Genomic DNA, 23,605 nt, shown 5'->3' on the forward strand with positions numbered 1-23,605 from the left:
GCCAAGACCTCTGGGAAACCTTTGCTCAGAGGTTTAGCCGTTACTTGGAAATGCAGAAGATACCATCTGGCTGGAAGGAGTCCAACACCATTCTGCTGTACAAGAAGGGCGATTGTGAAGATATAAAGAACTATTGTCCAATATGCCTGTTCTCACATGTCTACAAGCTGATCACCAAAATAATAACAAACCGACTCTCACAGAGTCTGGATGAGCAGCAGCCGAGAGAGCAGGCAGACTTTCAAAGGAATTTCAGCACAATGGACCATATTTTCACTATATACCAGCTATTGGAATGCTCAAGGGGATACAAATTCCCTTTATGTATTGCCTTCATCGACTATGAAAAAGCATTCGACAGTGTAGAGATCAATGCAGTGTTGAAAGCTCTTGCAAAGCAGGGTATCAACACAAACTAAATCAAACTATTAAAGGAAGCAAATTCTGACTGCAATACAGATATAACTTTATTTAATACCCCCCTTCGCATCCTAGTTAAGAAAGGTGTGAAACAAGGAGACACTGTTTCACCGAAACTCTTCACAGCCTGCATCAAAATGGTAATGAGGCATATGAATTGGAAGGGTGGAAGCAACATCAACGGAAAGCAGTTAAACCATCTCAGATTCGTGGATGATATTGTGTTGATCGCCGAAAATACTATCAAATTACAGAAAATGTTGCGAGAACTCAACACAAAAAGCAGCCAAGTCGGACTGAAAACTAACCGCTCCAAAACGAAATTTATGTGTCTGATACCTTGCCAAAAGCCCAAATAACAGTCAAGGGAGAACAAATAGAAGAAGTTGAGTAATATGTCTATTTGGGACAAAAATTAACATGCGCCACAATCAGGAAAGTGAACTCTCGTGAAGAAAGAAAGCAGGTTGGTGTGCATTCAATTCTATCAAGGATATCCTCCAAGGAAAAATCAACAAGGCAACACGTGCCAGCCTCTTCAAATCAACAGTACTATCAGTAATGTTGTATGGCAGCGAAACATGGCCACACATAGAGAAGGAAGACCAGGATACGAGAAGAATGGAAGACGTGTTGTGATCAGTGCAATCTATATGAGGACTGAAGGACCGATCAATCAAGGTGATGGATATTTGTTTAATGTACAACTTTACCCAAAATGGAATGTTGGTGTCTTTTGAGCAATTAAGACATAAGTATGGTATTCCCAACATCTGTTTCATCAGAATTTTTCAGGTTAGATATATGCTGCAGTGCAGCATTGAATGAGGGATTATCTGTAAGCGTTAAGTGGGAATACTGGACAGAGTTAATTTTCTGCATTATAATAGGGATTGCTGAATGTTTCATATTTTGGATCATTGACTTTCTTCTAAATCCAATTATTAGTTAATCCTATTTTAAGTGTATGGATTAAAGAATTTCCTGACTCTATAATTTAATATTAATGACTTTACCAGCTTCATTTCTGGGCTTTTAAATGAAATAGAAACAGGATTCTGGAAAGACTATCTGCAAAGGACAGGGCATTTACTTTAGAACCTCTGAGCGGGCTCTTTCTATCAACTCATTTGTATTTTTGCTTGAGGGGTCAGGTGTTTTCTTTCCTGTCCATTTTAAATGAAAAACCCCTGTTCTTTCTGGCTGAGGAATGTGTATATGACAGTGAGAAGAGGTATGTGACACTGATAGGGAGCTAAAATAATCCTAGCAACAGCATGTGACCCAAAGCAGGACATGTCCCCTTTTATAAGACAATCACAAAACTAGCCTCCAGCAGTCAACCTACCTGCTTCTAGGAGGTGACTTTAACACTAGGGCATCATTTATATATGCCAGGCTGGCCTAAAAAAATAACCACATAAATGCTTAAGAAACTATGTATAGACAGACCTACATTTAACATATACTCTGGAGAGGGAGTTCACTTTTCACCCACCACATCAGATGTACAACTGGTGTCTCCAGAGAAAAGCTAACCAAAAGTGATTCAGTAAATAGACCTCAAGCATTATATTTGATCATGCCCTTTTGATTCCTAGATGGCTCCAGAACTTTGACAAAGCCCCCAAAAGTGGAGTTTGTTAACAAAGCTTGTTTGTATGAGAAAACTGTTGGGTTTTAGATGAATCCAAAGATATTACAATGGCTATTAGCCATTCTATACACCTTATAGGAACAGGACCTATTTAAACTTACATACAGAAGGTGGGTGGTAGCTCATTTTCCAAAGAGAGGAAGAATGTTTGTTTGAAAATGAATATAAGAACTGAAAGCACATCGATAGACACCTGAGTGGCGTGCTGCCCCACTAAAATAATACTAGCTCACGTATTACAATCCAGAGGAAAACTAAACACAAAAAGCACCATCAGTTTTTGAAAGAAAGACTATGCCTACCGAGAGTTCTCCAGAAACTGTGATCATAAAGGGTGAGAGGATCACTGGAAAAAATGGTAAAAGAGCAAGGAGAGAAAAATCAACATTTTCACTATGCAAACGAAAAGAAGGAAAAGAAACCGCAAACTGAATGAAATGAATGACTCATTGAAGGAATGCTGTCAAAAATTCTATGCTGAATCTCAGAACCATTAAAAGGTCTAGCAAGTCTGAAACAATTAACAATTAACAGTGCTAGAAAAATAACAAAATCCATTATGCCCTCCACACACCCCAAACCTGCCAAAAAAACCCAGCACACATACCCTGGAGAAAATGGACTTCCAGCTGTGTTCTGCAAAATAATCACAGAAAACTGGCCCCCATGCTGTCAGATACCTTAAATGTGCCATGAATCAAGGTCACCTACAGTGTCATTGCTTATGAAAAATGCTATAATAGCATCCAACTTTTAAAAAGCAGGAGACCCTGAACAATGGGCAAATTAGAGCGTTGCTGAGCTGTGATTTTAAGATTCTAACCAAGGCTGATAGTGTGCTGGAGTGGAGTCTGGGGGGGCTCCTAGCAGCTCCTTGTTAAAATGTTGTCCGGAAGCTGAAGGGAGGATGGGGTGCTCTGGTGGAGTTCATTCTCCTGTCTGGAGACTGCTAAATCATCCCAGACAGAGATGACAGGGCTGAAATTCATAGAAATACTTCTGAAGAGCAACCTTTGTCTTTGCAAAGGACCAGCATGTTCCAAAAGGCCATGTGTTTTCAAAATATTCCCAGGTAAGGAGACCTCCAGAATCCTCTGACATCTTGACTGTGATATGCGAATGGCAGTCTAAATATATTCAGCACATTTATTATTAATGTATTATGTAATATATGCATTACAGTCAGGACTTTGGACACAAGCCAGATCAGCACCCCATAGGGCTAGCTCTGTACAAACACATAATAGGAGATTGCCCCCTTCCCTCTTCCCCTCCAAGAGCTTACAATCTGTGAGGCCCTTATTTTGTTTGCCAAATGGGTTAGCCACCATCCTGGGTCTTGATTGTGAGAATGTTTGTTTAAATGGGGAACAAATTAATATTTTTTCTAGCCTCTTGCTCTTTGTCTCTGCAGCATGTACACTCACAGGGTTTATCTTGGATAAAGGGGGAAAATTTTGTGGGTGACCCTTGTCAAAATATTGATAGCCCATCACTGGCTAAGCTCTCTGGCCTTTTTATACCACACTATGAATGAAGTGGGTTTATATGAAGGAAAGCCTTTTTTTTTTTGTCTTTCTTTTTTTTTTAAAGAAAGTACTTGCAAATTACTAAATAGATTATCATTGGCATAACACCTGTATTGCTTTGAATTTGTCTCCTTTGTTAAGCAGGGAATACCTTTCATTTATCTTGCTGTATGCTACTACCTAGACAGAATATGGCCTGGAAAAGGAATGTATAGAATTGATTAAAATTTACAATTTCCCATCTCTGCAACAGTTAGTGTTCAACAATAACCCTTTATGCTGAAGAGGAACAGGCTAGTCTTCCCCTTAACCCCAGAAGATTGTGTGTGCTAGCTATAGAACCTCTGGTACAATACTAAAACAAAAGCAGATCTACAGAAAATATCTACTGGGATGAAACAATATAAACTCACCATGTATCTCGGCATGTTTGTGCCAGATAGACAATGTTAACAAATGATAGAAAGGAGACCTGACAGGTGGAAATGTCATTTCTGAATGCCCCATCAAAGTAAGCCTCTCTGGAGACCTGTATCCATAATGCTAAGTAAGATGTTTGTTAAACATACCCATATCTGCAACCTTGAAGCTGGTTTGCTAGGTTGCAAATTCCCAGCACAATACAAATTGCCAGGCAAAGGAAATGAACTTACCCACACAGCAGCTGGGTACATAGCAAAGAGCTGGAAAGGCTTTTGATATTGTAGACTGATACAGACACTTGATATAGTTAAAGACTGTGGGATTGACTGTGTCTTGCTTACTCATTTGACGCTAGTGTCACTGCATTGACTTCTTTGGAGTTCAGTGTTGCCCAACTCTCATGATTTTATCATGTGTCTAGTGATAGTTGGAGTTTTTCTAAAAGGACCAGCTCCTGCATTTGAGAGTCTCTCAGCTTTCATTTAAAAAAAAAATGTTTCTAGCCCTAGTGGCTGCAGAGACAAGATTGAAATCATGCACTCTAAAGGCTCAAAACCTAAAAGACAAATAAAAAGAATCCAAAATGTGGCATAAAATTCATAAGATTTTAAATAATCTCCTTAGTTTCAGACTGGAATTTGCAGTGCAGGGAGTTACTCCTGATTAATGCCGGTGTAACTCAGCATAGAATCAAGCCCTCTAGTTCAAACTCTGCTTGCAGTTAGGTTGGTGTAAATCCAAGGTAGTAGTATTTATTATTTGTATTGCAATAGACCTAGGTGCTCCGTGATGGAGCAGGCCCCCACTGTTTGGCACTGTACAAATACATAAAAAGACAGTTCCTGCCTGGAAGAGCTTACAGTCTCAGTAACTGCATTGACTTATGAGTGCCATTGAGTTTCTCTGGGTTTACACTGATGTAACTGAGAGCAGAATTTGGTCTTCTAGCTAAAGCAGAAATGGAATACTGTTTTTGTACAGTGCCTATAATAACAGGGTCCTAGTCTGGGACTTGGGCCTATAGGTGCTACAATAATACATATAATAAATATTAATGAAAGGAATAAATAAGATTACATGTAAGACAAGAAATCAATGGACAAAGGCCTGAAAAAATTACCGGAAAGCTGGCGGTAACAAATACTTCATATAAAGTTTGTTCAGTGTAGGAATCTTCAATATGAAGCCCTCTTTGTTGAAACAATAAAAATGACGTTCCCTCTTCTTGAATTTAAATGCCCCTCTGCTTCTAGGAAAATCTGCCTCTCCATTTTATTAGCAGTCGGTCCTGAATTAAATCAGCCTTCTCATAAATGGAATATACAGAAAAATTATCCATGAGGTTGTAGGACTAGATGGTGTGATTTGTATAGGAGCTTTAGTAAAGTATCATCACATTTCTTCCCCAGTCTAATGATGCCTGTGCATCTGCATCAGACATTGTGACCAAAACAGCTAATATCAGCACTCAGCCAGATTGTGCGGGGTGCTTGTGAGCACTGCTCTTTGTAATCAGGAACTTTAAAACCAGCAGAATCAAAAGGAAAGGGTTTATTCCCTTTTCACCTCACAGCTGGTCAGATTGTGGTGACAGAGTTACAGGATATAGTTACATATTGTTTTGCTCTTAAGGCAATGTAGTCTGTTGCATTTTCAATTGAAAAGCTTTTAAAATCTAATATAAATCAAACAAAAGTAAACAGACTGCTTTTTGAACATTAAAAAAAATGTTTCAAAGTAGGAAACAATTCACGATTTTTGTTTCATTCCTAAAAATGTTCCCGGGGAGAATGTCGTCAGAACTCTCCTAAACTAGCTATTGCTTTTGGCACTCAGCATGACCAGCCCTTCAGATGCCCGAGGGTGAGAACATATGAAATGCCATTGCACATCTGCTCGATCAACCCATTGTTTTTCCATAAATAAACTAACAGTTTTAAGATCTCCCAGATTTGCTGCAAGAAGGGGAAAAAATCCCAGCATGTATTGGGTAAACATGTTAGCATGGCATGAGATTTTGTTCTAACAGACTGAGGATGCTATAGTTCATAACCCACAGCAACAAGAAGGTAAAAGTCATTTTTAGTGTGCCTCTGAACACCCCAAGGTGCTCTCTTCACTTGACATGTATTGCACTAAAATTTGATCAAATATACTGAGCCAACAGATGCTACAGCACAACCCTGCAGGCTACTAGATATATAAAGTGATGGCTTTCCAAGAATAAACACAGACAGTAACAGTTACATGTTTGCACAAGTGTGTATATGACAGAGATGTATCTTATAAGTCAGTTTCATTAATAAGAAATCGGTACGCCCATTTTCCAATAGCAATCTATTTTATCTGTTATGTTTATAAGCCATTAGTAGATTGGGATTGATTTTTTTTTTTAATACACAGATTAGGCCTGGCATTGTCCTAGAGAAGGAAGTAAATTATCTGTAAATGTAAATTAATATTATTGCCAGCTATAATTCATATTTAGGCTGGGCATGCAGGCAAACATAGAACAGCATCCCACCACTGATTATTTAATCTCTGTGAGCAGGGCAGGGGGACTTTGGGGTGAACCTTAACCCTGGTGATCAGTGATTTGATTCTGTTCTATCTAGGTTATTCTTTCAGCCATTTCAAACAAAAAAAAGTAAAAAGCATTAAGTTATGACATCATCTTCATTAGGCCACTGTTTAGTGTTTTTAGGTAGCTACTTTGGCACTGATCCAGAATGTCAGTTGTTCATGTTACTATGACACAGTACTAAATTCAGAGTTGAAAGCACATTCTAGGGATCGTAATGATGACACATAGTAAGTCTCTTCTCACCCCCTGCTCTTCATCAACACATTTATCATGTCACTAATGACAATGTAAAAGGATCATTTTATCCGAGTAGAGGAGCGCTGCTGCTGTGGGATGGGAACTTGTTTCTTTATGACTTGCTAAAGACAAAGAGACACATCAGCATAGCTCCACTGGGCTTGATCTACCCAAGATGAAGATCTGACCCAAAGGATCCAGCCAGCAAGAACAGACTTTTCTAAAGATACTTATCCCTTTTAAATTTATTTTTGATATTTTAAAACTACAAATATAGAGACTAAAATAAATAGTGGACATCACTTCAGATTCTCCCTTAACAACAGCAACAAAGGAATAATAAGTGGTTACAATGGGCCCAGGACACAGTAATGAACAGAATGAAGATATGACAAGACAGTATGCACTGGATGATGGTTACTGAAGAGAGGCCATGGAAGTAAGGAGTTGCTGTAGTCAGGGCCGGCTTCAGGGTTTTGGCCGGCCCAAGCAGCCAAACAAAACAAAACAAAACAAAAAATCCGCGATCGCGATCTGCAGCGGTAATTTGGCGGGAGGTCCTTCGCTCTGAGCAGGAGTGAGGGACCGTCCGCCGAATTGCCGCCGAACAGCTGGACGTGCTGCCCCTCTCCGAAGTGGCCGCCCCAAGCACCTGCTCAGTAAGCTGGTGCCTGGAGCCGGCCCTGGCTGTAGTGCCTATGATACTTTAAAGTAATTTCTTTTACAGTGGCAGATGCTTTTGTATAGCTCAGATGGCTTTGTTTTGCATTTCCTATTTGTGAATATGAGTGCACACCAATTTCTCAATGTGGGTTGAATTTCTTAACAATAAGCTCTGCATACTGCATCAAATGTTTAGTTTAGTTCTGATCCTAATGAAGCTCAAGTCAGCAAAGTGGGATCATGTTAGCTTAGGGAGTTTTATGACTGCATTTCAGGTGTGAACCCAGAGATAAAAGGACTGAAGAACTGTTTATCATGACTAATGGCACTTAGCAATTAGATTCGTGAGAGATGCAGTTTTCGCTCATCTTCAAACTTTTTCCTGGCGTGAAAACTTGTTATTTTAAACATTTTTTGAGTAGCTCCAGTAGATTTGCTCAGGGCATTGTATTGACTGGGATTCAAGAGTTTGATTGACACCCTAGTGAGAATAAGCTGTGCCACAAATGATGAGCTTGAGACATAGCTGGCTAAAATAGACCTTCTTTGTGAAGTACAAAACCAAGCATTCTGCTACTTGAAGCAATCACCAAAAGAAATAAAGATGTATCTCTCCATAGGTGGAGTAGTGTAAGAAAATATGATGGAATATATTTTATATTATATAATATAATGGAATAGGGCATCTGCTTTTGTGCATTGTGCCTGTATCTTTTAAAGGCTTTTTAAAAGATCAGCACGAGCAGGCAAGTGGCATGGAGATGTATTGAGAATGAAATACCCCTAGCCTGGTTCCAGTCATGGATGACCCAGCAGCATCAGGGAGCTAGTATTTTTGGAAAACAGGAGGATGGCAGGGAGTAGCGACATCCTCAGCTGGTGTAAATAGGTCCAGTTCCATTGAAGGCAAGAGGCCTGAGCCACTTTATACCAAGTGAGGATCTGGCCCAAAAGTTCCAAAATTAAGTCATGAAGTTACTTAATCATTATCCAGGTCTTGCTACAAAATACGTTCCCCAATATGTTCAAAACTCTGATTTCTACCTTCCCACCAACCCTCCCCAGTAAAGTCGTCTTCCAGGGCAAAGTGCACTCCAACTCATTTTCAGTGGTTAAAAAAAGCAGGTGTTCCTTGATGAAGGAACTTTTGACCTAAGCCACTTTTGACCAAGCTTTTGCTAACTCGCTTGGAGCTCTGTACAAGACAATCATTCATCTGCATTTGATGTCCAGTCTGAATAGCTGAGGTGTTCCATTGGCAATGAATAATCACCCTTTTTTCTTGCATCCATCTTTTCCAAGTAGGGATGAATAGGCAGCTTATAAAATTCACTTGCCCGTATCTCTCTCCTTCCACTGTACATCCCATCATGCCATCTAAACCCCAATCAATAACATTTTGAAACTTTTTTTCTCTCCAAAAATGAGGAGATTGCAACATTAAAACCAGTTTCAGCCTGGTTTTTAGTTGTGAGTGTACAACTGTGTACCTACTTTATGTGCACAGTGCTGCATAAAAGTACAGAGATCACTGCCCATCTGGGTGTGCACAATCATTAGTACAATCACAGAATAGGTTCCATTGTGGTCATGCAATTACACACACACACGTACATAATAGTGGTTTTGAAAAATCAGTCTAATTTTTTCCACAATAACAATGAAAAAGTCACATCTGGACTCAGTCCTGGAGTCATTCCGGGCTGATGTGGTTTAAAAGAGTTGATATTGGAGGCACCAGAAAAATCAGGATAATAACTAGAAATACAAGTTCAGTTGCAAGTAGCATTGAAACAGTATGAACCTTCTTGACAAGTATAATTATCCAGAGCATTACAGTGGCAAAGTCTTATTTCCATTCTTTCTTCCAGCAGACAAGGCAGGCTGTGTATCTTGCCACAGGAAAGGGGGGTGGTTCATTATTACTACTTCATCTGTCAAGCATTCCAGCAGTGCTTGCACACTTCAGTTTCATTAAAGTTGCCTGCAGGGATTATGTACAGTATATTCTGGAAAGCAGAGGTTCAGTGGCTTGTTGGTTTCAGAGGGAGATTTTCAAAGGTATACATGGGAGGTAGGTGAGCAACTTCCACTGACTTTCAGTGGGAGCTGGGCACCTAACTGCACTTTATGTCTTTGTAAACCCCCCTGGCAGCTCATAGAGACCAAATCAGAACTTCTTTATCCGAACATTATTTGTGATTATTTATTGGAACTTGCATCAGAAACTTGCTGTAACCTCAGTGCTGGTGGACAGAATAGATTCTGAACCTTCAGTAGGTATAAAAATGTCAAAGATGAAGCTGCCCAGTTGCCTTTAAAAATTGAAACAACATTAGTTTAAATAATTGTCAGAGAAAATGTGGTGATACTTTGTGATTGTGATCTATTGTTATTAGCTATTCATATTTTATTTTGTTGATAATCCACTGTAACTTTTAAGCTGATGTTTCTTTCAAAATAGCTTCAAGGGAGAAGGCGTATATGTTCAGTCACAGTGGTTTGATTTAAATCACTAATTTTAATCATGATATAAATCAGTAAGCAGGAAACCTTGATTTAAATAATTGATTTTAATCTTGGTTTGTATTTGTACTTTAGCTATTTTCCTAAAGCAAGTTTAATTCTCAGTGGTTGGTATAACCATTAAAATGTGTCAGCTTGCAACTAAATACAGCCTTTAAACTAAATTTTGTACTTCTTTTTGCTAACCAGAATATGCTATATCTATAGATGTTTATTTAAGCAATTATATAGCTTAGCATATTTATTCAGATCCTTAATTGCTACAGTATTACGTTAGAAAATGGTGAATGACACATTTCCTGTTTATTAGATGAAGATAATTTAGTCATGATTTGATAAAGTTTTTGGATGAAAAATGGAATTCATTAAAAATGCACAAAAGCAGCCTTTTAAAATTGTTGATTAGTTACATAAACCTACCTTAAATTCCAGGGTATGTGGGGGGAAAAAAGGATGTTAATCAAAACATGCTTTGCATTTAAAACTAATTGAATCATTAAACAAAGGAAGCATTAACTGTAGTTAGTGGATTCTTTCTGGTTGCTATAGTCACGAGACACCTATCTTCATCTTTAGGTGCCTAAATACCTTTGAAAATCTGTTCCCATGTCCATCAAGTGTTTAGAAATAGTAGATCTCATCTTCTCCCACATTATTTTTATTCTTAGATTGGAAAAGGAATACATGCTTTCCTGCTTTTTCAACTCCCAATTGATTTCTCAACATTGAATGAATTAGTCCTGGATTGCAGTGGAGAAGTGCACATTTCTAATTACCAATGCTGAGTTAAAATGACATACATTTTTAAAATCTTGCCATGCAGCATCTGGTGCTGGTAAGTGTTGGAGACAATATACTGGAGAAGATGGACCTTTGGTCTGATCAGTTCTGGCAATTGCTATGTTCCTGTCATCAGTACAGATTTCTTTCTCCCACATGTGTGCATGCGCACACACATGTATACACACACTTTTCATTTACAGGTTAAAAATGTCAGAAATTCTTTCGACTAAAGCCTGAAGTTGTTGGTCAATATTTTTAATAGCGCAATATTAACAACTCTGTATTAATTTATCCACTTGTTCTTCATGTCTGCACTATTTTAAACCATTAGAATTTTGGTGCCTATAAATGTCAGTGTTGATAAAATATGTAACATTTAATTATTTTGGCCCATAATTTTAACATAAAATATGAAATGTTTCTGGGATTAAGACTCAGACTTAGTAAAAATAAGATAATCTCTCAAGCTTCATCCACATCCCATTCACTTGTGATGTCACAGTAGATTTTTTTTTTTTTTGTGGCAAACCTTTGTAATAGGTCATCCTTTTTTTGCAAGTTTTGATCATGGTGAAATCAGGTTCTTTGCAGAGAGGATATAGATAGGCTCTGTTGGTTTATTCAGGATTCTTGATTATAGCAACCATAGTCTCCCAATGGCCTGTGATTCACAGGTTGTATGTAATAAGGCTATATCTGGTTTTATACATACCCAGAGGTCCACCACCTGTGGTTCTGACTCAGATGCATCTTGATTGCTTATGGCACCTGTGGTTGCAGCCATGCAATTAATGATAGCATTATCATTGCCTCACTTAATGAAGGGAGGTTGCTAGCCATTCTCAATAAAATAATCATCATTTATCTTATGCATTATTGTGTTAAACTTGTTAAAATTGTGGCAAACAAACCAGATTTGGCCCAGTCATCCCCTCAGACTTAAATGGGAATTCCACACACATGCATCTCAGGTGACAATTGGAGCAATACAACCAGATGTTTAGCTAGTGGAAATCAGCATTGACTTCAATGTAACTCCACTGATTTACATCAACTGAGTGTCTAACCCATTGCTTCTGTATTTGTACAACTACTGCACATATAATTTCTCAGCAAACAACCTAACTTCCTGAGATCCAAGTAGTATGTCAATTGCTACCACAAATATTAATTTTGCTGTTGTCAGACTGTAGAGAGTGTAAAATCAACAATATGGGTAAATGTCATGTTTGACAGTAATATTTAAATGATCTCCCCACTTTCTCTTTAATATAAAACCTGATGGTAGCTGTGTTTAACTGTTCTAGGAATTGTGCCCAGAAGGATTCATTATGTGAGTAAAGGACTTTTAAAATACAAAAGCACTGAACATCTATTTTCCTGAATAAAATTCTAGAAAGAGGAACATTGCAGAGGAGCAAACTCAACCTTGACTTCAAATAAAACTTTGTGATGAGCACTGGAGCATTTCAGCATGTTTTTATCTCTTCAGCTTATCTGCACGATATTATATTTCACTAATGTTTTCTCTTTTCTGCTTGATTGTATTGCTATGGTGTGATCTTGAACCTTAGCTGGAGATTGGATAAGATTGTGGAGAGGTCCTGGATGTACATCTCATCTGCTCTGGGATCACCCTATATAATGAGAGTATTTAACTGTAGAGTGAATAGACAGGGGAAACAACAGAATGAGGCATTGCTAACCTAGTGAATCAGGATTACAAACACGTGTGAAATGTTCGGTGATTGTTTTCTTAAGAACTGTGACATACTGTATTCGATATTCTGATGAAGAGGGTTTTCAAAGCTTTGAAAGACAGAGGCTGTAGCGGTACAATATGCCAGATAAAATATCTGATTTTGTTTCATTCCTTTTTCTCATTGAAAGAGCGTGTGATCAGATCTGTGTTTATTGCACTGAAAAAGATTAGAAGAATCCAGCTGTCTATTTCTAAAACAATGTGGAGAAGCTTTGAGGTTCATGATTCCATTCATGTGTATCAGGGAAGGCAGGTATTATTGCGTGGATGGAGCAACTGGGGGCAGGGGAGGAGCCAAGAAACCCATGACCTCTTGCTTCTGAAATCTATACAGACTTTTGCATTGACTTGAGTGTCCTGCCCCTTTCCAGGGATACCATAACATGACATTGTTGCATATGTGATCTCTAGAAGACTAAAGCAGCACAGAGCTTTTAAACTACATTTTAAGAAGATGTTGATGTCAAATCAAGGGTCAGACAGACGATTTGGATAGCCTCATAATTAATTTGGATCATTACGACTTTGATTCTTCAGTATTCTCCAAATCCTTTACCTGAAATACAAATATTTCCCTTCTTTATACTCCCCCTGATCTCAGACTTTTTACCATTTGTAATTTATGGAAATACCTGAATCTCACCTCAGCAGTACAGGCAGGAACCTGGTAGAGACTAACTCTTCACTGTAGAGTTAACTCAAACTCTAACGTTGTCTCTAATCTGCATTCTGCCAACACACACAAACTGTCTCACCCAAGTTCATTGGCGCTAGCTAGAAGATGTACTAGCACTTGGGTGCCACTTTAACTCAGGCTGATAATATATGGAGATATACGTATCTCACAGAGCTGGAAGGGACCTTGCAAGGTCATCGAGTCCAGCCCCCTACCAAGTACTGATTTTTTGCACCAGATCCCAAAGTGGCCCCCTTAAGGATTGAACTCACAACCCTGGGTTTAGCAGGCCAATGTTCAAACCACTGAGCTATCCCCTTTCTAGTAAGGATGTAAGATAAAGGAACTGCAGAAGTTGCAAAATGGGTCAAATTCATTTCTGGCATAACTCTAGTTCATGGAGATCCACCAGAGATGAATTTTCATTGCCTCCATGTAAAAGTATTGATTGTTGGACAGTGGCTGACAAAGCCTGCAATCCTGGCTTTTTCTTACTGACTTCAAATAAAGCTACCGTGGCAAGTACTAATGAGGCAGCCTCCTGCCTAATCCTATTGTCCATATAAATACTTGGTTAGCTATATAATGGAAGGAAAATGAAAAACAAAAAGAAATGAGAGGGAAGGAGCAAATTAGCTGGCTGAATGATCATTATCATTATTAGTCAAAATTACAGCTCTTCGGGATCCAATCTCACGTTTTCAAGGCGTACCAAACAAATGATGATGATGCATTAGATTAGATGTCATTGGATGGATGGGGGGGAGGGGTCATTAAAGGTAGGTGGAAAAACAATTTGATATATTATACTAATAAATACAGGACATTAATTAATTAGGCCTGATACTATAATGGGTCTCAGTGTGGGTGCAAGGCTCTGCCCATACAGAGCTCCTGGCAGGATCACAATCTTAGTAACTTACAATAGTAAAATGTGTATTTAAATGAGAGCTAACTGTCACAGGCCCGTTCAGTTGGAATTTTTCATTTTCTATACAGCAATCTCTCCTATTAACTAGAAGATTTAATCAGGCACAATATTACCCTATTCATTCTTGTATATGTAACCCACACACCTCCTGGCGAGGTGTTCTGTCCCATCTAGTGGCACTGAGACCACTTAGAGAGAGAGATTAATAAATCAGCTTAACAGGAATATGGCTTTTAGCTCATGCAGTAGGGGCTCATGCACTAAGCTCCACAGGTCCCAGCTTTGATCCCGCCTGCCGATGACCAGGGTCTGTCAGTGTTACAGATAATTATAATGTTATTGTGTAATATGTTAAATTCTACTATAGAACAAGGATGGAATTTTAGCAAACGATAGCCCAGAAAAATCTAATCTTGTTTCCTTCATGTTAACACTGTGAACTGAAAACATTGTTCATCTCGGAGCTGCCTCTGGTTTGTCTATGCCTTTCTGGTAGTGGTATGCTCCATAATGAATGCAGTAGTCCTGGTACAGTCTCAAAGGAGTCATACACAAAGGAACTATCACCCTCCACTCTGTGCAGGTGGTGCCTTTACAGGCCAAAATCACATCGGCCTTTTTTGCTCCCCACTGTCAACCCTGGTCTCCTTTAGGATTACTGCTTTCCAGATTTCTTCCTCTGTGCGTTGGGTTATTTTTACCCAGGTGTACTACATTAATTTGTATTTTTCCAGCATGAATTTCATTGAGTCATTTCCTACCCATATTTCTAACTGCTGTTGGTAACTTTGCAGAATTTCTCTGTCCTCACTGATATTTGCAACAACTTCCAGTTTAATGCCATCCGCAAATTGAATTAATATGCTTTTTGCTCCAACTTCCAGACCATTAACAAAGATGATAAAAATATTTCCTGTGATTTCAGAGAGATCATATGAAGCAGAGATGGGAAACGACCTTCTAAGTTATCTGCTCCATTCCCCTTTCAATGAAGGTGCGTTCCATTCATTATATCGTTTGTATTGCCTGCAGCATGATACACCTAATTTAAGTCAAAAATCTTGTACTGTGTGGTTTGTCCAGCCAATCAGCTTTCATTTGTGGTAGGCTTTAACTCATCATACGACTCAGGAAAGAGACACATGCTTCCATTACATTGATAAACAGTGTGAGATTCAATGCTGTGAAAGTCTTCCTCATTCTTAAAAGGAAGCATAAATTTACTTAAACATTGTAAAATAGAAAAAAATAGACTCCATAGTGTCTTTGGCTCTGGACACAAATGCCCAGATACCATGATGTTGGCTGCAAGAGGGATGGATAGGGAATTTGATATAGGGTTATGTATGTTTATTTGTTTTTCAGTTTCAAATACGGGCTTATTCTTTCTTCTAGGCATTTTATGATCTTGAAACAATATCAAAATAATGTAACAATATTTACAATATAATCGAGTTGAATGCACACATTATGCAGGCTTGCCCACCTCCTCAAAAAACCTAACAAGCCTTGTCCAACATGTACTCTTCAAACCACCCCCCTTCCTCATCCTTCCGGGGTGGGGGGGAATATGAGTTTTTGCAGGGGCCTGGACGCTTAGCAGAGTTGGGCTCTGGTGGACCAAGAACTAGAGCAAATTACAGAGATGAAGAACCCATATAGGAAAAAGTCCTGCCAGCAGCCACCCATCACTTAAATCAAGGTGATTACATCTTGAGCCTGTGAGGGGGTAAACCCCACACCAGATAGGAAATGGTTAAAGAGCAGCCTTGAGGTCAGTTAACCCCACTCTAAGGTACCTGTTCTGAGTGTTAGATTTAAGATGAGGAAAGCCCAGAAGTTGAGGGCTGTTGGAAAAGGAGAGCAGATAGGCAGTTCTTCTGTGGGGCAAGGAGCTTGGCTCAGACCAGGGGTCCTGGAACAATTTTTGTATAGTGGGGGTGCTGACTGAGAGCCATTGAACCAAATCATAAACCCTTTATATAATGGAAACCATTTCAAGTCAGGGGGTGCGGGAGCACCCCTAGTTCCAGCACCTATGGCCCAGTCCAGGGATTATAGGAGGACTATGGCTTGCTAGAGCCTTTGCAAAGAGGGTAGGCCTGGCCTGGCCTGGATGACTGATTAGAGAAGAGCCAAGGATCCAGTCTCTAAGTGGGAAGGCAAGCTGTTATAGCTAGGAGCCTGCCTGTGAGGGCTGAAGGCTGGGCCTCGCTGGACTGTTTTGTTTTGTATGTTTGTTTGTTTGGCTTTGAACTAAGTGACTCTGTTACCCCAAAGGGGGTTGAGTGCTTTAAAGTAGGCTTGGCTGGAAAGCCAAGCTCACCTGTGTGGCTGGAATAGGCCAAAGAGTATTGTGCAGAAACTGATGCCTGGTCCCAGCAAATATTGCACCCGTCACGAGGGGACACTGAGGGACAAAGAGAAACTATCCCAGAGCCCCTCGCCTGGCCCAGCTGTATCATTGCCACACAGGGAAAGAAGCAGTCTCTCAGGCTGTGTGGTTCTAAACCACATATAGCATTAATGGTTAAAACTGACGCTTTGGATTCCACCTGGAAACTAACAACCAGCTAGTACAGTCTATGAAGTACTGGTGGTCTGTGATCTTGATATGATGCTCTACTCAATAAGTTATTAGCTACATTCTGCACTAGCTTCACTTTCTGAACCATCTCTGTGTGTAGCTCCATATCAATCACATTGCAATAGTCTAATCTTGGTGTTACAAAGGCTGACTTTCACCTCTAGGCTGTCTGTTCTAAGTCATCTCAAGTTGGTGGCCATTATTGTTTGATGGTTGGTCAATGGGCTTGTTTTGAGATATATTAAAGGTCTCATTCCAGAGGACCAGCATCCTCTTCCTCTAAACCAACATTTTAATTGTCACTGTAGTTGGCAGTTTCAATAGCGAGGTCAAGGGCAGAATGGATGTAGAGACTGAACTTTTCTCTCCCTTTAAAACTTTGCTTGCTTACTTGCTGATTGACTGATTGATAGCACCTAGGAGCCTTTACTTTGCTTCTCTTACTGTTTCCAATCAGGAGAGGGAGCAAAAGTATCAAAATATTCTGAGAAGAACTTCTCTTGTTTTATTTCACACTCAACTCAAACAAGGAAAACTGGTAATCCAGCTCCCATGCTCTCTCACACATACACAAGCCATATTCTTGCATGTTTTCCAATCTGTTTTCTTGGACCAAGAAAGAGGAATAGACTGAAATAGACTCCTATATTCTTATCTAGACTGAAAGCTAAGTCTTCTGAGATTTAGCTTAGTCATTCCTCCCCTCAATAGTCTGTGTCCAAGTTAACATGCTTCATAATCTAATCATATACACCTGTGCTATCAAAAGTGCCAATTTTTGAAAGGTTAGATCAAATAACTAATTCTTTTTTGAGCAAATTGCATTTCTCTCCATTTACTTTCCATTTGCTTTATGTTGTAAAAGCTTTCAAAGTCATCTAACAGCTACTAAGGCAAGGAGGCTGATTATCTGGTTGTTAATAGGGTTGTCACTCAAAAACCTAGGAAAAGCAAGTTTAGCAGCAATGTTAGCATTTAAATAATGCTGGAAAATAAAAGGTGCAAAGCCATCAAATCATTGGAGCACATGACTATGTAAAAGCTGTACATTTAGGAAGATCATCAGCAGTGGTGCAAGTAGAAATCATTTCTTGCCGGCACGTGACCCCCAACATGACTCCTCCCTGCCCCGGGCCCCGCACTCTCCCAATCCCCTCCCCCTGATCCACATCCATCTCATGTTACCAGAGGGGGAGAGGGGGCTCTGTCCTCCTCCTGCTGCGCTGGAGACTTCTGCTGTGCAGATGCCAGGCAGGAGGATTCAGGAGACGCGGCTGCATGGAAGGGCGGGGGGTGGGGCTGGGGGCGGTACAGCAGCCGCGCCAGAGGAGCTGCTGGCATTCTGCTTCTTTCCCCACTGCGGTTCCCAGTGGGGAAAGGAACAGAACACTGGCAGCTCCTCCAGCGCGGCTGCTGTACTGCCCCCAGCCCTGTTCTCCAACGGGGCTGCTGTACAGATGGAGGAAATGCATTCCGTGGAAGGGCAAGGAGCGTGGCGGGGGTGGGCTCCTCCTCTGTCTTTCTGGTACGCCATACCAGCTATAAATGTCTTACTGGTATGGTGTACCGGACAATACCACCGTACTTGCACCACTGATCATCAGTGTTTAATGTTAGAAGACGGCTTACGTGTTTGTCGGTGTCAACTGTTTGTTCTTTGCTGTTTCTACAAACTAGATCCATTTGAAGGCATATAGCTGCAAAAACAGCTGATTTTGTAGCTATCTTGACAACTTAAACCAACTTTGAGACTTTTCTCCATTGAGAGCTAACAAGTGGGAATGGACAGGTGGGGGTATATTTAAAGATTCTTCCTTATCCCTAAAAAATTCTGGATCCTTATCTAATCTAGTGCTGCTTTCTGGTGCGAGTGAACAGTGGCTTACGGACACCACAGTAGTCAAGGAAAGAGGACAACTGACTCCCTCCCTCCCATCCTGGGATCTCCAAAGTCTGGCAAATTCTCATCATCATGAGTCTTTGCTTTGCTCCTCCTAGCCTTCAGGCTACTACTCTCCCCTTTCTGCAATATCAGGATCAAGAAAAACTCTTCTGCTCTTCTGAGCTCCATAAGGGCTAGGTATTAATGCTATTGCATTATACTGGTGCAGCTGGTCACCACCGGAAGGCTCTGGGCATGGGAGGGAGTCAGCGAGTTGTCCCTTGAGGCCTCAAAGAGGTCACAGGTCACTGCCACCACCTGCTCAGAAAAGAGCACTCGATAGGGAGGGGACTGGTGTAGTTATGCAGCAGGAAGTTATGGGGCGGCAAGGAAAGATCCCACTCCCTTTCTAGAGATTTGTGAACTTCAACCTAACATTTGTATGCACTAACATTTGCTTACATGACGCAATCTGAAATCAGGTGAGTTGTATAATGCTCAGTAAGCAGTCAGGTCTGTCAGGAGAAGGCAGCACAGCATTGTATTAGCACTGAGTCTGCTCCAGATGCTGAAAATATTGGCTTCACACTGAACATGCTCGCCATAAACATTACCATAGTCACACCCTGAACAACATTGCCTCATCTCATTTGTATGGTCATTCCCACACTAGTAACTTGATACTTACCCTCACCAGCTTTGCCTGATCTTAGATTGCATTCCTAAAGTAATGCTGATATATGTTTTTAGACTTCTAGCCCCTAGCGGCTGACACCAACACAATACAAAAACTAGCACTCCAGTATGTACTAACAGAACAAAAAACTGAATGAACAATCTGCATGTAAACTGCTTTAAATGTAATATTTTCACAGCAAATACTGTTTCCAATAATTGTGTTACTTTTTGTGGACCTTAGCTATAAAATACCCACCTGAGAGCGTTTTCTCTTCCATTCCTCCTATTTATTCCTATTTTTCTGTAGGGAGTCTAATTGGTACAATACCTGTAGCACTCTCGCAGTGCACTTCATCTTCCCCAATACGCCCACCCTTTGTCATTTGTATGGCTAGAATTATTCCATGCGGTAGCTCATTACCAAATATTGTGTCAAATGTAAGGTTCTCTGAAGAAATAAATATAGCACATGCAGTGGGCCCACACCGAACCCTGACAAGCAAAATACATGATTTTTTTTCTTCCCCCACACCATCTTCAAAATTTTTCTGTAAAAATGTAAAGGCTCATTAGGATTAAAAAAGACTGTGGAATTTTCTACTGCAGTAATAAAGGAGAACATTTTGATTTGAAGTCGTACAGCTTTTGTGTGAATGTAGCATGCACACAAGCTACAAGATTGCTAGCACTGGAGATTAAAATCCTCTCTCCATAAAACAGTAGTGCAAGCGTCCTCACTCTATCCAGGTGATGTTTATGAGAGGGATCATCTCTAAGATTGAGAGGATCATTCAGTCTCCACATTTGCTGTATCCTTAACCTCCCTACTGAGCCTGCCTGTATGGGTGCCAGTTAGCTGCCAGTTGTGAGGGTGTTTTAGTTTCTGACCCATAGTGGGAGGGCTGAGTCTCTGGCCCACACATAGTAGGTGGATAAGTGGTTCATGTGTCAGCATGCATAAATCATGCATGTTTATAAATCATCTGTGGCCCATATTATAAATGTTAGATGGGGTAAGGTAAGGAGTATCTAGTTTATAGGTGAAGGATGGGGAAGGATACAAGAGCAGAAGGCTGATGTTGGAACCATCTTCTAGTGTCTAGAGGTTGGTGGTGGTGTGGGATTGTTACATTCCATAAACAGTGTTTTAATTGGCAATATGTTCCCAACACTGACTTTCTTAATCAAGTCTTTTATCTGGGAATTTCATCCTTTTTTTTTTTAAGTGTGGGAGGGGGATGAACTACTCATAACTCAAAACTTGTTGAATGGATTTTGCATGTTGATTTAGTAAGAACAGTGTTTTAGACATACCATTTGGGAGAGTTAGAAGTTGTGCTAGAAGAATTTGTAACTTCCATAAAGCGTCCAGTGTTGTTCTTGGGGCATTACAAGGGGTTACAAGTAACTGGTTTGAGCAGAGCCATATTTCAAACATCACTGAAATTACAAGTACCACCATCATCATCTGAAGAGGCCCATTTTAATACTTTACGCTTACCATTGTATCCTGAAGTGTGGAGACTCTAAAAGTGGGTAGGCAAAACTGACACCTTATACCACGAGCAGATTCCCCAAGCAAATATTTGTAATTTTTAATTACTATATTTGTTTTAACCATATTCTAAAACTAAATGAATCTTGGATCATTCTATGTAAGTTTATATACGAATAGGCTGGGTCTGTCCCAAAAGCCATAAAATCTGACAGTCATGCCACCTTATCTCCTTAAACTTAGTTGGAGTTCCTTGCTGGGGTCCAGTGATGTGAGCTGCCACCTCATCCCTAATAGGTTTAACATGGTAGTGCATTCAAAATTTCTAGTCTTCAATGGTCAGCAGGGAAGAACATTTACCAGGATAGTCACAGAAACAACAGTAGTTTTGTATCTTTAGCCACAAGCTATATTACTTCATTTTTCCCTTGGTGTTGAGGAATCACCACTGGGGAGATGAAATCCCCCACACACACTCTGTCCAGCTTGGGATAAGCATGGCAAAAGAGAGTAGTGCTGGGAAGAATGGGTGGATGATCTGTGAATTTTCTTATGTGTTTTAAAGCAAAAATCCCAGTCACAAAAAGCTCTAATAATGGATTTACATTTTGTAGTTTCTCCTCACAAAGAATTGTTTTTAATGTAAGCATAGTTAGGGTGGAGCTTTTTAATTGTCACAGGATTTAACAGGGATACTACAATTGCCATGGAATATATAAGTCCTCCCAACATTAAAGAATTTGACTTTGAATAATTTTTAAAATGTTAGTCAATGTTCCTACTAGTGACCCAATGTATGAGTTTTTTCTATGAGGCCTGACTATTAGCATTATTTTGACCTCTATTGACAATGTCATTTCTGAGTTATGAAGGTGAAATTTTTGAAAAGTGAAAGGTCACTATTCCCCCCCTGAAGTCCTATCATTTGAAACTTCCCTTCCCACGCTATGTTCCCCCCAAACTTGCCTCACACTAACCAGGAGATATTCAACATATTATAATAATAAAGAAGAGAAGAGAGGGTTTTCTAATCAGGCTTGCAATAGAAATGGGTTCAGCTTTAATGGCAGAATCACCAGCACTTTTCGTCTCTAGGTCTCAGTGCTCTTTACAAAGCATTATTCCTGTTTTACAGAGGAGAAGCAGAGACGCAATGTCTTTCCCAAGGCCACACAGCGAGTCAGTGAGAACAGAGAACAGAACTGGGGCTCCTGACTCTGTCTTGGACACTATCCATTGGACCACACTGTAGTGTCACCATAACCCAGCATTCATGGGGTGGGGGAGAGAGGAAGCTATTGTCACTTTAGTTAATGGTATCAAACAGTTTCATCCACTTGAAATAAGTCAGATAACAAAAAAGAGGGTGTCTATTTAATTAATTCATTAGCCTGGACATAATGAGGCTGGTAGATGTACATCCAGCTCAGACCAACTTAAGATGATTTATAGAGCTTATGCAGTGTAATACAAAGCTCTTTAAATCACCTTATTTAAAGGTGAAGTCAGCCAGACACATAGTGGCTGCCAATCACTAATCATACATTGACATGGGCAGTGCCCCTCACAGGTTGTTATCATCGCATGCTGGAATTATGAGAGGGGAACTTGACAGGCTGACTCCATGAAAGTCCCTGGGTTTTTTCAGACTGGAAACAAAGAGAGCATTGCAACAAGTTCTCAGATAATTACTGAGAATAATGGGACTGCATTTTCTAGAAGCAGATGGGGAAAAAAAGCTCAAAAATCCTTCCATTAAAAATAATCACATGGGAGTCTTTTACAGGGATGTGCTAAGATTTTAATTATAAATGTCCTTGTCTACAGCAAAGCTATTATGGCCCAGCAAAGCTTCCTGATGTACTGAGGAATCAAACCTCCATGGCCCTCTCTGGGTCAAGCTGCCCTCCCTAAACCTACAATAGCAAAGATTAAAACAAAGAACTCCCATGGTTCTGTAAGGGGCATAAACCAATCTTTAATTCAGGGGGTTAGGGATAAACTTTCCCTGGCAACAGGAGATCCTATAACTACTCCTCATTCCTGCTCCAGCTCACAGTGTGGATCCCACCAGGCTGCTCCTCCTTCTCCCTCTATGCCCTATTTCTGGGCAATCTCATTTGTAAACACAGCTTCCGCTGTCCCCTTTGACTCATCCCTCTCTCTAGACCAGGGGTCAGCAACCTTTCAGAAGTGGTGTGCCGAGTCTTCATTTTTTCACTCTAATTTAAGGTTTTGTGTGCCAGTAATACATTTTAACGTTTTTAGAAGGTCTCTTTCTATAAGTCTATAATATATAACTAAACTATTATTGTATGTAAAGTAAATAAGGTTTTTAAAATGTTTAAGAAGCTTCATTTAAAATTAAATTAAAATGCAGAGCCCCCCGGACCAGTGGCCAGGACCCGGGCAGTCTGAGTGCCGCTGAAAATCAGCTCACGTGCCTCCTTCGGCACATGTGCCATAGGTTGCCTACCCCTGCTCTAGACCCACACAGCCAGGCCACGTCTGAATCTTGCTATTCCTTTCTACACAACATCTTTCTCATCTGGCCTTTCCTTTTTGCCCATGCAGGTAAAACTGTGGTTCAGACATCTCTGGACTGCTGACCATGACAAATTCCTTCTATCTGTTCAAAAAACGGTTGCAAAGACAATTTACCTGGCTCATTGCCTTGACCATGTCTCTCTCACACATACCCCTTTGCAGCTTTGCCCTGGCTCATCCTTCTCAAACAATTTATCTTCATTTTTAAGGCCTTTCCTGGCTTAG

The 23,605-nt window shown here is 40.1% G+C and overlaps 1 protein-coding gene across 10 annotated transcripts in view; it reads left to right on the forward strand.

The window, feature by feature from the left end:
* Positions 1-23,605, forward strand: part of PHACTR1 (phosphatase and actin regulator 1) — a 420,672-nt gene that overhangs the window by 109,406 nt on the left and 287,661 nt on the right. For 8 of the 10 annotated variants that reach the window (XR_010598756.1, XR_256655.5, XR_256654.5 and 5 more), the window contains exon 4: positions 15,117-15,185. The exons of the other annotated variants lie outside the window; for them this stretch is intronic. Coding sequence is in view for 4 of the 8 variants with exons in the window: in XM_005305205.5 (XP_005305262.2) it covers positions 15,117-15,185 (69 nt within the window). In the remaining 4 variants the exon portion in view is untranslated. The remainder of the gene's footprint in view (positions 1-15,116; positions 15,186-23,605) is intronic. 10 annotated transcript variants of the gene reach the window in all.

This window comes from Chrysemys picta, chromosome 2, assembly GCF_011386835.1.
Source record: "Chrysemys picta bellii isolate R12L10 chromosome 2, ASM1138683v2, whole genome shotgun sequence".
Lineage (NCBI taxonomy): Eukaryota > Metazoa > Chordata > Testudines > Emydidae > Chrysemys > Chrysemys picta.